The following is a 16240-nucleotide window of genomic DNA, read 5'->3' as shown; positions in this document are numbered from 1 at the left end:
TGTAGGAGTAAATGGCTTCATATGTGTAACATACTTGGAATGGAGCCTGGTACAGTAGCGTTTTTATTATTATTACCAACCAAAGAAGATAGGGGCGGGATCCATGAAGTGCCGTTCAGCAAGGAGCCAGTCTAGTTTGGTACTTCCCGAACTTGTTCATGTAACAGGTATTTATCGTAGCTTGTTCTGTGCTATAAGAGTGAACAAGCCAGAGGCGTGTCCTCAGGGAGCTCACTGAGTAGCGGGGAGACAGCGGGGCGAGTGGACCGATGGGGTGATGAGGCTGTGATAGAGGCCGTGGGAGCTTCAGGACAGGGAGGCTGGAGGGGAAGGAGGAGTTGGCACAGACCTTGTGGAGGAAGCCATCAAGCTAAGTCTTGAAGAAGAAATATAATTTAGGCAGCAAAGAACTGGGTGGAGGGGACCAGAGAGGGAAGGTGCAGTGTGTACAAAAGCTGGGGCCAGAGGCTCCTAGGGCAGCGGTTCTCAACCTGTGGGTCGCAACCCCTTTGGCGGTCGAACGACTCTTTCACAGGGGTCGCCTAAGACCATCCTGCATATCAGATATTTACATTACGATTCATAACAGTAGCAACATCACAGTTATGAAGTAGCCACGAAAATAATTTTATGGTTGGGTCACAACATGAGGAACTGTATTTAAAGGGCCAGAAGGTTGAGAACCACTGTCCTAGGGGCTCATTGTGGTTGGAGAGTCCAGCACTTTGGGGGACTGACAGGTAGACTGAGGCCAGTGAGACATGGAGAGGAAACATAGTCAGAAGACACTTGGCATTAGAACCAATAGTGCAAGTGGAGACATGGATATGGAAGACGAAGAAGGGAAGGTGGAGAGGCTGGCTCCAGGGTTTAGGGACGGGCCTTTCCCTAGTTAGGAAACACGGGCGGAAGGAGCATGTTTGGGAGGAAAGTGGTAAATTCAATTTTGCTGTTTAACTACAGAGCACCATGGCAGCTGGGTTCATGGGGTGAGGTCTGGGCTGGGTCTAGCGCCCCGGAAGTCAGCACTGAGCTTGAAGTCGGTGTAGATGAGACTCCGGGAGGGCATGTGTTGAGTGAGAAGGAGACCAAGGGCGGATCTGACATATAGGGACAGAGCAGCCATACAGTATGTAGGAGAGAGGAGGCCAAAGCCAGAGGAGAAAGGCATTTGGAGGAGGAGGAAGTAGTCCACAGAGTGAGTGTGGCCGGGGTGCAGGTCAGATCTGGGTTTGGGAATGTAGATGGGTAGTAATATCAAGGTGGGGCTGTGGGGGCCACTGGTAACCAGCAAGAAACCAGTTCCAGGCCACTGAGGGAGCTGGTGGATGGGGTGGCAGCACGTGTAGTCTGGGGAGGAGAAAGGCCAGTGATGTGGGGTTGGGGCAATTTTATTTTGAGTGGTTTCTATTTTTATTTCATTTTATTTTTTTGCGTGGTTTTTGAAAGATGGTCAGGGAGGATTACAGATCACATAGGGCCCAGTAGGCCAGGAAAAAGGCTTTTGACTTTTTTTTTTTCTCAAGTGAGATGGGAAGTCATTAGAAGGTTTTTATACAAATGAGAGACACCTTTCAAGAAGATCACTCTGGCTGCTGGGTGGAGAACGTGCTGTGAACCAGGGCATGAGCCTGGAGCCAGCTAGAAAGTGCTGGAAGCCTCTAGAGGGGAGGTGATGCCTTGCAGCCGGGTGGGGGTAAGAAGTGGTGGGTTCTGGATTTGCTTCAGAGATCAAGCTACATCCATTTCCGACAGATGTGGGGCACGACAGGGAGCAGGCAAAGATGGCTTGCGTGGTTTTGGCCTGGCAGCTGGAAAGAAGAAATTGCCCTGAACTGAGTTGGGGGAAAGCAGCCAATGGAACAGATATTTGGCAAGGGCTGTGGGGGTAGAAACGGAGGAGGTTTTAGACATGCTACATGTGAGATGGTTATTAAACGCCCATGAGGAAATGCTAAGCAATCAGACAAATAAATCTGGAGTCTCGGGGAGAGGTCCAGGCTGGAGGCATACACCGGGGAGTTGTCAGTGTGTAGACAGTGTTTAAAACGGTGGCGCTGGACCATTCGCAAGCAAAGTTTCAACTGTGAAGAAGTCTGTTCCAAGAGTGAGATCTGGATGTATCTCCAAGGGGCTCCGAGGGGCCCAGCACAACCGTCAGCCCTGCATGTGAGGCAGCCAGGCCCACGTCTCACTGCTGAGTCAGCGAATACATTTTAAAAATCAAATTAGAACAGCCCTGTTAAGTGAAGGTCTCTGGTGCTACAGCGACTGTACTTTAACAAGAGAGAACATGGACCGGTAGTCTCTGCTCCTGGGGCAGATGGAGCGGGTGGGCGGTGGGCCCCGGGGGAAGCTGGGAGGGTTGTAGATGTTTGCTGACTGGGAGCATGGGGGCGGGGGCTTCTCCCCAGGGTTTTCCATGTGGCTCGTATTTGGCCTTCACAGTGCCCTGGAGATACCCAGAGGGCAGGCAGGGTTCTCTTCTTGTTGCCGGCCGAGGCCAGGCCCAGAGACTCTTGGGTGAGCTGACTGGGGTCAGGGTGGTGTTGGGGGAAATGGTTGTTCCTGTGATTGTTTTCTATCCTTATTGAAAGCTTTCAGCTCCCCAAAGCTTTGTCACGTGCACTGCCTGGTTAATCTTACTAACATCCCTGTGAAGCAGGCTTTATGATCTGCGTTTTACCGCTGGATAGACTGAGGCTTAGAGGGAGGAATCAAGGGGCTGCTTGTCTGAGGGTACCCAGCTAGTTCATGGCAGGGAGGAGACTAGATCCGATGTTTTTATGCAAGATCTCCCGTGAGCAGGTTTGCCTCGGCCCAGGGAGGGTGGCTTGATCTCCTTGTTGACATTTCCCTCGGTTACACAGCTGCCTAACCTGGAGCTGTCCCTCCAGGGACTGGTGTGGCCCTGGGGGGGTCCTTCCAGGTCAGGGAGGGGGCCCTGCTCTGTCAGCTGACTTCCCCAGACCCAGAGGCCATTGGTTGGTGTGGGAAGCTGTGGTGGTTCCCCCCTGGTCTCTGGCATGAATAGGAGGTATTCTTCTCTCTCGAGTAAACACAGCCCCACATGCTCTCTGCAAGCTCCCTGGTGATTACTAGCATCTATTTTTAATTCATAAGCCTCCCTCACTACAACACCCCTTGCCATTGTTTAGAATGCACCAGCTGGCTTTCGGACCAGAGCCCTGTCCAGAGTCCTCTCGGGGGTTGAGTTATCAAAACACCCTGGAGGCAGCCGAAGTTCCTGGGCTGCCCTGGAGAGGCTCATCCCACCCCAACCTAAGAAAGTAGGGGCCCTGGAGCCCCGAGGAGAGCTGGGGCTCCGCAGAGGGACAGGATGGGGCCCCCAGTCCCAGCCGCAGTTCTGCCTTGGTGATATGGTCTGGCTGTCATTTGTTCTCTTCAAACCCAGTTAGCTGTCTTTGAGGTTGTGCCTTAAATAAGTCCCTTTAAAACAACAACAAAGTTGTCATCTCAGCCCCACCATTCTGCTTTCTATTATTTGTGTGACACCGAGCAAGGTAACTACTCTGTCTTATATCTATAAAGTGGAGAAACATTGTCAGCATCCCCTGGCACACTGGGGCATTGGCAGGCGAACAGAGAAGGCAGGTGACACGACTTCTGGGTCCCCATCGGTGTGTGGCCTGCTCCTGGGAATCCCCGCGGCTGCAGCAGGAGCCACTGGTCATAGGTGCAGCGACAGTGGATATGGGCTGCCTCAGCGGATGAGTTCCTACCCTCTGTTTTAATGTTTTCTTTGCTGAGCAGCAGTTTCTAGAAAATGTGTACTCAGGAAAATTGAGTAACTCTCCTCCTGTCTTCATTACCTGGGAGCGGATTGGCAGGGGTCAGCGGCCCGTGGCCCTTTTCTCCTGTTCCTTCCCTGTCTGGACTGTTCATTGCTTCCCTTTCAGCCTTGTTTACAACCTCTCCCCGGTGTGGCTAAGTGGGTAGAGCATCGGCCTGTGCACCAAAGGGTCCTGGGTTCAAGTCCCAGTTAAGGGCACGCACCTGGGTTGCAGGTTTGCTCCCTGTCCCCAGTCGGGGTGTGTGCAAGAGGCAGCTGATTGATGTGTCTCTCACATCGATGTTTCTCTTTCTCCTTCCCTCTTTTCCTCCCTCCCTCCTGCAACCAGTCAATGTGTCTCTCTCACATTGATGTTTCTCTCTCTTCCCTCCCTTCCTCCCTTCCTCCCTCCCTCCCTCCCTCTCTCTCTGAAAAGCAATGGAAAAAATATCCTCAGGTGAGGATTAAAACAAATTTTAAAAAAACCACAAAAACCTCTCCCCAGCTGTCACCACATTCCTCCCGCCCCTCTGGGCTGTGCATGGTGTCCCTGGGGAGGCTCTGTGGAGAGGCTAGCACAGGAGTGTGGGTTACAGCCAGCTCTGCCCAGTAGCCCGTGACCTTGCCCTGCTCGCCCTTTCCCCTCTGTGCAGTGTGCTCGGTCCCCTCTGAGCACAGTGAGCAGCATGGCGGGTGGGGAGCTGGGAGCTCACAGAGGGTGTCTGGGCAGCCTTCAGAGACCAGCAAGGAGGGCCCAGTGGCAGGAGGGCTTTTACTGACAGGCCAGCCTGCTGCCCCCCGCCCCCCCACCTTGGCTTCGAGGGCAGGCAGGGTGGGGAGAGGACCAGGTGCTGAGGAGTGAGGAGGAGGAGATGATGTCATGACTGGACAGTTCCCTGCGCCTGTGGAGGTGTTATCTCCAGGCCCAGCTGGGGAAACCAGTGGCTCATCAGCTAAAGCAGGGCAGGCTCTGGACACTCCTCCACCAGATTCAGCAGCAGCAGGACTTCCCCTCCGCCCTGGCGTAAATAAGCACCCCTCTGTGCTCCGGGGGATGGGGGTGAGGGGCCGCCCTTCGCCCGAGGCTCTTGCCAAGAAGACAGAGCTTGGCAGACACAAGGGCTCTGGTTTATTTATGTCTGGGAGCCTGCTGGTTCAAGGTGGGTGGGGTCGGCTCTGCTGAGAGAGGTTTCCAAACATGTCCCCTCAGCCGCTGGGGGGGGCCAGGCCATTCATCTGTGCGGCCTGCTGATGGGTCTGAACTTGTAGGCAAGTTACACGGGAGGCCGGAGGGGTCCCTCGGCCTGTCCGCGCAGATGCATGCGCTTTGGAGCCTGTGGCGCTGCTTCGGGTCACAGTCACTCGTGTACCTGCTCGAGTCTGTGCCAGTTGCTGGGGAGGACAGCTGCCGTCTCTCTTCCCTCCTCCAGATTTCATCCTGTTTCCCTTCTCTCTCCCCCCACCTCCTGCCTGGAGAGGCTCCTCAGGCGGAGCAGGGCCAGAGGCAGCCAGCCCCGTGGCCTCAGAAGAGCCTCCGCGGCCAAGGCAGGCAGCTCTGTGATTTGCCACAAACTCTTGCTTCCAATCCCAGTGATTAAAAGCCCGTATTTCCCAGGGGCCTCCAGGCCCCACCACAGCAGTCTGTCTTACGGTATCTGGCAAGCCAAGTCGTGCGCAGCACAGGGAGTAATCAATAGTGTCGTCATAACTTTGCATGGTGTCCGAGGGTCACACTTATTGCGGGGGTCCCTTTGTAAGTTACATAAATGTTATTGTGGGGGTCACTCTGTAAGGCATATAAATGCTGCATCGCTGTTATGCACCTGAAACTAATATCATATTGTATGTCAGTTGCACTTTCATTTTTAAGAAAGTTCTCTCTTTGGTCTGATTTGAATTCCAGTTTCAGGGGAATCCCCTTTCCTTTTAGGGTCTTGCCCAGTCAGGAGAGGGGCCAAACATGAGCACTCTGCCCCTTACCTAAAGCTCTGGCCCCAGAGGGCATGAGCAGCAGCTTCCTCTCGACTTTTAGAACCGATCGTGGGCTCAGGCAGTGTCCCCGCAGGCACCCGGCCCTGGAATTAGGCTTTATTCATCCTTTCCCCACTGACATCCATGACTTTCTTTCTAGATAGAAAGTTCCCAGTGCTCCCAGATTAGCTCTGGCTTCTGAGAGCACAGAGTCCCCGGGTGCAGTTAGGTAACATCACATTACCTCGCCGAGACCTGATGTCATGTGCTCGCCACCTGCTTGTCTCTAAGCTCAGGCTCAGCCCCTGAGGGCTGAGATGATGCCGGCCCAGACACAGGTGGGCGACACCAGTCAGGCCCCCAGCCTGCTCCCTCAGGGTCGTCGGCCTCCGCCTGGGCCTCAGCACCCTCTGACACGCATGCCCCAGCACTGCCAAGGGAAGTTGCGCTGCAGGGTCTGGTGTCAGCCCCCATGCCAGCGCGATAACCGTCTGCAGCAAGAGGAGCCCTGTCATCTGGTTCCAGACAGCGAGGAGCCGGCGCTGGTGATGTGGGCGTGGGGCATGGGAGCTGGCACAGGTCTCCCAGACATAGGCACATTCCTCCCTGATCCAGCACATCCCTGAGATGTGAAACATGACCCTCGCCCCCTCTGGTGCCAGATGAGGCAATGGAAATACAGTATCACGAACCTGATCCCCACCTCTGCCTCTTCTTTCTTTTCATAGGTACAGTTTGGGCTTTCTCTATTTATACCCTCTGGGGCAGAGGGCACTGACATAGGAGCAGAGAGGAGTGCACACCGCCTATTGCCTTCCTTCTGGGCTCCCAGGGGCTCCCCGGCTTTGCAGTAGGGGGACTGGAGGCAATGAGTGAAGTTTCTAAGAACAGTAGCCTTCTCTCCTCTCTCCAGCAACAGGCGTTGGGGTGTTGCAAGCAGCTTGTCTGACTGTTCTTGGTGCCCCCCGGCCCACTTCCCACCTCCTGCAGAGGCTGATCGGATGCCCCTGACTCCTTTGTCCTTTTCGACCTTCACCCAAGTCTGGATTTGGAGGATTCTCACTGCATCCTTTTCCATCTCTCCAGATACCCCACCCCCGGGACCCCAGAGCGAGGCCAGTATCCATAGCTAGTGAATAATTCAACATGCTCACAACAGCGAGCTCGGATCCAAAGTGATACCGCGCCCAGGAGGCCTCCTCGGGGTGGCTGGAAAGGCGAAGCCTGCCCTGGAAAGACCAGAGCCCTGTAACATTAACTTCCTGATATAAGGTTTCTTCCCTGGCTGCAGAGGCAGCTCCACACCCAAATACTAGCTGGGTCGCAGGACTCCTCGGGGGCTCAGCGCCATCGTGGGCCAGCCCCTGGGGCATGCTGGGCACGTCCCTCTGCGCCTCCCCGGACAGCACAGCACGCTGCAGGTGCAGAGTGCCTTCGCATTCGTTACTCCTTTGGTCACTCACGGCGGCTCCCGGGAAGCTCTGAGCCCTTGAGGCAGCAGGAGGCCTGAGAGTTCTGTGTTTCAACCCTCCCTCCGCTTTTGGTGGAAAGGAGCCCTTGGAAATTATTCTTGGCAAATAGGGTGGAGTGGAGGGTGCTTTGTTTCCTAAAAATTGCCCCCAGATAGTGCTTTTCTCGGGAATCACGTTCTCTTAGACCTGTCAGGGTCCCCTCCCACAGGAGAATAGAGTGGCCAGGAAACGCTTGGCATCGTCCCTCTCTTTACCTGCCTGGCACCAGTTTTGATTTTTAAAAAGCGACCTAGGTGCGTGGTTCTCTCCACTGCCCAGCATCTGGCTCATCACGGTGCCCCAGGAGGACTCCGGAAACAGGAGTGTCTCTGGCATCAGACGGGCAAAGGACCAGTGGGTGGCAGAGATGGCCTCCTCCCTCCCTGGAAGCCCCTGAAAGGTGGCGTGGCGTGTGCATGTGATGTCGCCCCATGACTTTCTGGGCGGTGGCCTTGCTGCCTGCTTCTTCAGCCCCTTCGGCCAGGCCTGCCCACGTGTGCCTGGGAAACACCCCGCCCCGGTCCTTCTGGTTTGTCCTGAAGAATGTGAACCTCCTCCTCCCGCATTTCCCCAGAGGGAGGCCAGGCTCCTCGCTAACTGGGGTTCCCGAGAAAATGCACTTTCTGGCTGCGGCTAAAAGTGAGTGTTAGGTGAGAGACCTCTGAATACTGACCATTTCCCAAGCCCTGAAGTCCAAGAGGTGAGCCTTAGAGACCGGAGCCCTTCACGGAGCAGTCCTAACAGAGATGTCACAGCTCGTCTGGAGCCTGAGATGTTTTTTTAAGGCCTCACCTTGTATTCCGAGCTACTAAATTTAGCTGTTTTTCAGTGTTAGACTTTGCTCCTACAGACTATGACTTCTCAGGTTCCCCATCTTTCAGAATGTGTGGTTCACGCTTTCTTTTTTTTCTCCCAAGACAAAAAAGTGAGTAGGAAGATTTAAAAAAGGAGGGGACTGAAGAATGATCACAAGGGCAAAGGGAGAGACAAGAAAAAATTAATACTTAGAGTGTTAAAGAAAGAAGGGGCGTGGCATGAAAATTAAGGGTCGGGAAGAGAAAACGAAAGGAAGGGAGCCCAGTGGGAGAGGGCTGGGACCCGCTGGGCATGCAGAGCGGAGAGCCTGCGAGCAGGACCTGGCTTCCGTCCAGGGTCCCCTTCCAGGGTGCCAGGAGCCCACCTGTCGCCCCCGGACTCAGGCTAACTTGCAAAAGTGGCGAGAGTGAGGCCTGCCACCTGGCACCGCTCAGCTGCCTGGGCCTGCGCATCCCCAGTGACTTGGCGAGGTGGGGCCTGCGTCTCTGCCAGGCCCCGGAGCAGGTGGCAGGGCAGCCAGCGGACGGCCAGGACTTACCAGGAAGGACGTGTAATGGCACTTACCGAGCTCTGTGGCGCCTGTGCTTTCAGAGCCTGTGGCTTTAGCACCCACTGTAGCTCTTCCTGTGTCCTTCGGCCACTCTCAGCTGTGCTCCTTACAGCAGCCACTTTCCTGGCTTTTTCTGTCCCAGGCAAAGTCTTCCAGGGGCCTTCTATACTGTCTGTGGCGTGTGTGTGTGTGTGTGTGTGTGTGTGTGTGTGTGTGTGTGTGTGTACATACACAGGTGGTGACCAGTCATCTATTCAGTAAAACCTATGACGTGTCATGCTCCCATTTTACCTTCACTGCAGCCTGGGAGCAGCTAGAAAACCAAGGCTGGGCTTCAGAAGAAGTCTCCAGGGCTCAGCTCATCCCCCTCATCCCGTGGATGCCCTGGTCTCGTTCCCTAAGGCCTCTTCCTCCAGGCAGCCGCTTTGTAGGTGCTGCTGCCTCATGCAGTTGTGAAGTGAGTCCCAGGCCACACAGCCTGAGCGGCAGGGCGAGGACTGACAGCAGCCTCCGGCTCCACACCCTCCGTGTGCCACTGAGTCTCAGCCAGCACCAGGGACCGCCGTGCCTTCCTGCTGTACGCCCACTCTCAGCCAGGACCTCCCCAGCCCCCCACTCCTCTCGGGCCCTCCCACTGCTGTTGTGGACGCTGAGTATCAGAGCCTCTGGTGACTCGAAACAGGGTCCCTTAGCAGGTCTGGACCTGAGACCCAGGCCCTCACCGTCCATCCTGAGGCCTTGGGCGCCTGCTTCCTCACCCAGAGCAGGAGGCAGATTTGAGAACAGTCCTCACATGCAGACAGAAACTGACTAGAGGATCGGGGATCGCTCCTGCGGGCTTGCCCAGCAGGCACCGCTGCTTCCTGTTTGCTGCTTTCCTCTTAGCAGACTGTTGCTTCACCCCTGAGCTCCACCGGCCCTTTCCTGCGTTTGTTAGTGTGCTGATGGGTAGGTGTGTCTGGAGGGGAGCTGAATCCTCTCATTAGGGGATGCCAGCGGCCGTGTTGGGGTGACTCTCCTTAGGGTCATCTTGGTGGTGCCGTGTGGCCTGGTAGAAAGCTCTTCCGGGTGCTTCTGAGCCTTCATGATCCTTGGCAGCCTGGGGAGCCCCAGGGCTCAGCTCATTCAGCCCCTCCACCTCGGGGCTCCTGGAGGAGAGGTTAGGAATCCTGGCCTGGGGGAGCGTAGAGAGGAGGGGCCGGGAGGGTTGTCTTGAGTGTGAGGACCAGGCCATCTCCATTGCTGCTGCAGTAGATGACCGTCTTCCGTGGCAGCCCAGTAAGATGACACAGTCACTTTACAGACATAAATACTGAGGGAGGGTCGGTCTCACGCTGGGCGCAGCGCAGGGCCTGGCGTATTTGCCATCTGACCCCTGCCTTCCTAGGGACAGCAGGCCTGTTTATACATAGACATTATGCAAGAGGACAAGTGCTCAGTGCCAAGGCGTCAAGTGAAAATTGAGAGAGCTCATCCTTTATAGACGGGGGGCTGCCGAAGTGGTCCCTGACCCCTGACCTCAGGTCAGAGCTGGCCCCAGAAATGAGAATCTGTGTTTTTGTTTTTGTTGGGCTCCTGTCCTCACGAACCCCAAGTCATCGGCCACCGCAAATATTTGTAAGGTTTTCATAAGCCCAGGGTGGGGACTCCTGCCCCTGGTGTTTTGGCTGCAGGACCTGGCCCTGGGCCCCAGAGATAACACGGGGCCCTTCTTATCTCCTCGCACCTTCTTGAACTTGGAACCACCCCATCAGCACGATCCATGTTGACCCTCAGTATTTAAGGTTTGAGTCCCTCACCAGGCTCAAGTGGGTGCAGAATCCATGTCTTCTCTGACTGGTGACTCTGCCATGGGAAGCTGCCCTTAGAGAGACGCAGCAGACCCCAGAACTCTGTGGCCTCCCCACTACCCTCCTCACAGCTTGCTCTCCTCAACTGTGAACCTCTGGCCCCCTCTGCTGGCCATTCCCAGGATTTCCTGCCGGTACTGTCAAGATGAAGGTCAAGGAGGAAGAGGCTGCTGTGAGTTTACCGTTAAGCTTTATCTTAGATGTTTTTGCCTGGGCGGTGCTGCTGGGGGTGAGGGTAGGGGTGGGGCGGGGGGTGGAAAGCAGAAGCTAGCGGAGCAGTAGCTGCAGGGGTGTCCAGAGCACAGAGTGGATTTCTAGGAGAGAACCTCGGGGCAGAGGAATTCCCCGGTGAGCTGGCTGCAGTCTGGGTATTGGAGGAGGGAGGGTGCATTGAGAGGGTGGGGCCTTAAGCCAGGGGGCAGGGCAGCAGGGAGAGGCAGAGGACTTGACTAAGCTGGCTGCGCAGGGATCCAGCAAGGAGCCCCTTTGGGCTCTAGCCCTGTTGGCTTTGGAGAGCTTTCGATCCTGGAAGCCTGGCTAGGAGACCCACTCCCGTTGGGAGGCTGAAGAAGGGTGGACTGTACCTCTGTTTGTGAGAGGGGCTGTGATGGTGGAGGTATGTCCAGGCATGCACGATGGCAGGGAATGATGAGGTGCACGCGTTAGAGTTGCTTCCTGTCACATCCGGGTCTTCCGTGCACACTGAACTCACATGGCAACAGCTGGACTTGGGGACAGGCAGGGTGGGTGGGCAACAGCTCATCAGAGCTTGGTCCACCGGCCTGGTGAACGCTTTTGTCTCCTTCCAGATGGGAAGGAGCAGTGCGAGAGCCCCCGGGGAGGGGGAAATCTCCCAGAGCAATCCGCCACTAATCCTTGGGCTGGGCCTCAGGTGAGATGGCGGCTGCAGAGCCTGGGAGCGCCGGCACCCCTGCTCGCAGGCCCCGGCTTCCCTTGGCAAGCCCAGTGCTGCCCAGGGACTGTGACCTCGGGGGTCCGGCACGGCCTGCAGAAAGCTGGGGCCCTAGAGCCCCCGGCCCCCCGGCACCAGCACAGCTTCGGGAAATGGTACCCACACAGGTGAGGCCCCTGGTGGGTGGGAGGAGAGTAGCTGATGGGTGGGGCAGGGTGATGGAGAAAGCCACTTGGGCAGTTTGTCAGGCGGGCTGTGCTCTGGGCTCAGGGTGCGGCTCCCCTCCTCTCCCTTATAGAGAACTCTTTGTGGAGGGAGAAGGGAGGAGGGGCGAGCACTGGGCCTCCAGGCTCAGGCTGCCCAGTGCTGGGAGGGCCTGTGAGGGGACCTTGTGCAGGAGGCGAGTGAACCCCGGCACTGATGCTTCCAGAAACCAGTAGCCACGTGTCCCTCCACCCGGGGCTGGAGGAGCTGACGTGAAGTTACGTAGAAGGGCGTTCCTGGTTGTGGTTGTTTATGTCCGTGGAGACACAGTGACCGGCAGAGGGGAGTGTGACGGTCCATGAGCACTGACCCAGGGGGCCAGTGGGAGAGTCTAGAGGGAGCAACATGTTGGGCGCTGGGAGCTTTGGGAGAACTCAGAGGAGGCCCCCAGGTGGGAGGGCAGCTCAGGGCCTCATCGGGTCTGTGGGAGTGAGGAGAGAGGGGACTATGGGACTTCTGTGTGGACAAAAGGGCATTGTTGTCAGCAGGGTAGGGAAGGAGGCCACGGAGTGGAGAGTGTGGTTTTGACCAGAACCCAGGGGGGGACCCAGGGAAAAGGCCTGGCAGCTGAGGGCTAATGAGGGGTGTCCCCTAGGGGCAGGGTGGGGGGAGTGTCACTGGCTGCAGGAGGAGGCTGATCAAAGCCTCAGCCGGTGGTACTGCCTTGAGATCCTGGGTGCAGCATGAAAGGATGAGCGTGCTTCGTCTGTGTGTACCCTGCACCTCGGAATCCTTGTAGCAGCGTGAGGTTGCTTGTAAACCACAGAGGCTGGGAGAGCCAGGAGCCTTGCGCATCTGCCCTGCCCCTCGAGGCCCCCGTGTGGAGGTGGGGATGTTGCTGCAGTTTTTCACCCCACTTTACCCTGGTGAACAGGCCAAGTGTACATACCTGCTGCCCCCTGTGTACCCCGTTATCTAAGCATTTGCCTCCCAGCCCTCTGGAGAAAAGCTTAGGCTCTCAGGCACCGGTGGGACCACTGGGCAGGCTGGTGTGCGCCCTCTTTCTCCCCCATTCCTGTCTCCACCTGGAGGTGCCTGGGTCAGCTGTGATGCCGCATGTCTCAGGAAGAGAGAGAGCCAGCAGCCCAGCAGCTGTGCCCGCTGATTTGGTGAAAGGGGGGCAGCCCCTGATGCCAGGACCAAGAGCTGGGGTAATGATCCTGCCTACCATGGCTGGAGTGCCAGGTTGGAATGGGAGGTGTCGGTTCCTTCCCTCCCAGCTGCCTCTTCGCGCTGAAGGATCAGCCGGCCATGGATTTTCCTCTCCGCCTGGCCTGGCGTACCTCCCTCCCTCGCCCTCTGGGAACTCATAGGAAAAGGGAATCTGGGGGTTCTCCATCCTGGGAGGGGTGCTCCAATCAGTCACGGGGCCAGAAGGGAGCAGATGGAGGCATCTTGCTGAGTCGCCTGGGACTGACAGCTCCTGACTCACTCGCCTGCTGGGCCTTTAGCCACTGGAAGCCCAGGCCCTGCTCTGAGCCGTGTCCTGAGAGGACCTTGACCCACTTGGCCAGGCAGTTCCGACCCCCTTTTCCCGACCCTGGGAGGGAACCTTAGGGCCAACTCTTCCCGAATGACAGGCTGCCGTGTCCTCTTAAAGGGAAGCACAGGAACCCGAGAGCTCTTTTCGTGTGTAAGAGCAACCTACCTTAGTGCTGGCTTTCCACCCCTGAGCAGGACTGGAGGCCCATCTCTGTGTCAGCGGCTCTGGGGACCCTCCAGGAGCTCTTTGTAAATCTAGGAAGGCACTGCCTGTCCCTGGGGGTGGGGGTCAGTCTAGGCCAGTGATGGCGAACCTTTTGAGCTCGGCGTGTCAGCATTTTGAAAAACCCTAACTGAACTCTGGTGCCGTGTCACATATAGAAATTTTTTGATATTTGCAACCATAGTAAAACAAAGATTTATATTTTTGATATTTATTTTATATATTTAAATGCCATTTAACAAAGAAAAATCAACCAAAAAAATGAGTTCGCGTGTCACCTCTGACACGCGTGTCATAGGTTCGCCATCACTGGTCTAGGCCCCTCTGCAGTCTCTTGGGAACTGGGAGCTCAGGTGTGGAGCACACACCATAGTTAGGACCCTTTCCCTCCCACACAGGGCTCCACGTGAGCCGGGATCCTTTCTGGTCCACAATGTCTCCTGTGTGCTCCCTGCCTCGGGTCCAGGCTGCTGGGCTTGTGTGCGGAGGAAGGGCCGCTGTCCCGTGCCTGGGCCGGGTTAACACGAGGACATGAGCTCAGGCCTGGGAGGAGGGAGGAGGCCGGGGAGCCAGGGCTGAGGAGCTCCTATAATCTGGCCCAGTGCCTAATCTGGTTTTGCTTAGAGTGGCTGGGGGCGGGGGCAGGGAGGGGAGTCCAGGCTCTGTGAGCCATGTGCAGGGCTGCTTCCAGGGTCTCACAGGGGCAGGGAGAGGAAAAGGGCAAGTAGGGTCCTGGACACTAAAGACAGCGTCCCGTCCCTGCCAAAACCGGTTTGGCTCAGTGGATAGAGCGTCGGCCTGCCGACTGAAAGGTCCCAGGTTCGATTCCGGTCAAGGGCATGTACCTGGGTTGTGGGCACATCCCCAGTAGGAGATGTGCAGGAGGCGGCTGATCGATGTTTCTCTCCCATCGATGTTTCTAACTCTCTATGTCTCTCCCTTCCTCTCTGTAAAAAATCAATAAAATATATTTAAAAAAAATAAAAAGTACAGCGTCCCAGTTCTGGCTCTTCCAGGACGTTCATCCGCACTTCCTGGAGCTCAGTCTCTGTGCAGAGTAAGGGCTTTGACGCAGGCCCTGGCTGGTGGGCACCCTGCACAGGGAGCATGGCATGGCCTCCCTAATGGCCTGGCATAGAAGGGGCTCATGGAAGAGGCATGGCCTCCCTCCACAATCTCCTCTTCTTAGAACTTGCCCAGCCTATGCACAGGGGTCAATGCTGGGGTCAGGTACCTGTGGAGTGTCCAGCCCCTCTCAGGCCGGAGAGAGGGGGGAGGGGCCCTGGGCCAGGTCAGCCCCTGACAGTGTTGAGAGAGGAGCAGTGATGCCTCTGTAGCCGACGCACTTTGTGCTCTGGGCTGGGGAACCCTGGAGTTCCACCCGCTAGTGACCGGGAGTTGAGTGACCAGTATTGTTCTTCTTTTTACTCACCCAGCCCCAGGAAGGGGGTTGGCAGTGAGTTAGAAACAATCTCTGCTCTACTGCAAATGGGGCTATAAGATGAAGGTCCCACATACCCTCCACAATAGGACATTGGTTGGACCTGCAGCCCAGGCTAGCAGGTGGGAGGACCCTGGCCTTCCACACCCAGGTGTGCAACCTTCACCTCTAGTTCTAGAACATTGTCCTCACTCCCAAAGGAAGCCTGTATCCATCAAGCAGCCACTCCCCATTTCTCCCTCCCAGCCCTGGCCACCACTAAGCTGTCTTCTGTCTCTATGGATTTAACTGTTCTGGATGTTTCATATAAATGGGATCATTTAATAGTGACCCTTTGTATCTAGTTTTTTTCACTTAGTGTAATGTTCTCAAGGTTTGCAGTGTTGTAGCATGTGTCAGTACTTCATTCCTTTTATGGCCAAATAACATAATATTCCATTGTATAGATTGACCAATTTTGTTTGCCATTTACTATTTGATGGGCATTTGAGTTGTGTCCACCCTCTGGCTATTGTGAATAGTACTGCGATGAACAATATGCACAAGTATTTATTTGAATACCCATTTTCAATTGTTTTGGGTATATACCTAGGAGCGGAATTGCTGGGTCATTTCATTTGGTAATTCCATGTTTAACTTTTTGAGGAACCACTAAATTGTTTTCCACAGTGGCTGCACCATTTTACATTCCCACCAGCAAGCTGTGAGGGTTCTAATTTCTCCACATCCTTGCCAACAATTGTTATTTTCTTTTTTAAAAATTACAGTCATTCCAGTCGGTGTGAAATGTTGCTTAATTTATTCTTACTTGTTTTTGAGCGCCTTCTGTATGCCCTGAGGTTGTACTGCCACTCTTGACTTACTCAGAGTGACTTGTTTCATCTTCCTGATAACCCTGTGGTGTAGGTAGAATTACACCCCTTTTCTAGATGTGAAAACTGAGTCTCAGAAAAGTTAATGACATATCCAAGGGTGCACAGCTGCTGAGTGAAAGCCGGGATTCTAAACTGGTGTCTGACCGAAAGTTTAGTGCCCTTTCTGTTCCCAGCATGGGTCCTATCGCCTGTCTCATTGCTTTTGCTTTTTTTTTTTTTTTTTTTCAAATCTTTCTCCTTTCCTCATACTCTGCTTGTTCCATCCCTCTTAACAGCTTTCTCCTTCTGTGCTCTCATTTTCCTTCCTTAGTTGAAGCACCCTCCCTCCTTGTCCCTCTACCTGTCTTCTGCCACCTCCTTGGCTCTTATTCACTCAGCCACCCCCTCTCCCTCCAGTCCTTAAAGGACACTGCTGCTGTAGGGGGTGCCTGGGGAGGCCAGGGCGTGGAGAGCCCCCCCTTACTCCTGCGTGCTCCCTTCCTCCATGGTGACGAGGGCGAAGGGGATGTTCTGTGACTGGAGATGACCAGCAGGACCCGGGCATGGCAGAC

The 16240-nt window shown here is 55.5% G+C and overlaps 1 protein-coding gene across 1 annotated transcript in view; it reads left to right on the top strand.

Moving 5' to 3' along the window:
* Positions 1-10412: 10412 nt before the first annotated feature.
* TMCC2 (transmembrane and coiled-coil domain family 2) overlaps positions 10413-16240 on the top strand; it is a 12800-nt gene continuing 6972 nt past the window's right edge. Inside the window, 1 exon segment of the mRNA XM_014532559.1 lies at positions 10413-10663. Coding sequence (XP_014388045.1) covers positions 10637-10663 — 27 coding nt within the window. The 5' untranslated portion in view covers positions 10413-10636.

This window comes from Myotis brandtii, unplaced genomic scaffold (assembly GCF_000412655.1).
Source record: "Myotis brandtii unplaced genomic scaffold, ASM41265v1 scaffold898, whole genome shotgun sequence".
Taxonomy (NCBI): Eukaryota; Metazoa; Chordata; class Mammalia; order Chiroptera; family Vespertilionidae; genus Myotis; species Myotis brandtii.
Note: the sequence above shows the minus strand (reverse complement) of the source record. Positions and strands in the feature narration are given on the sequence as shown.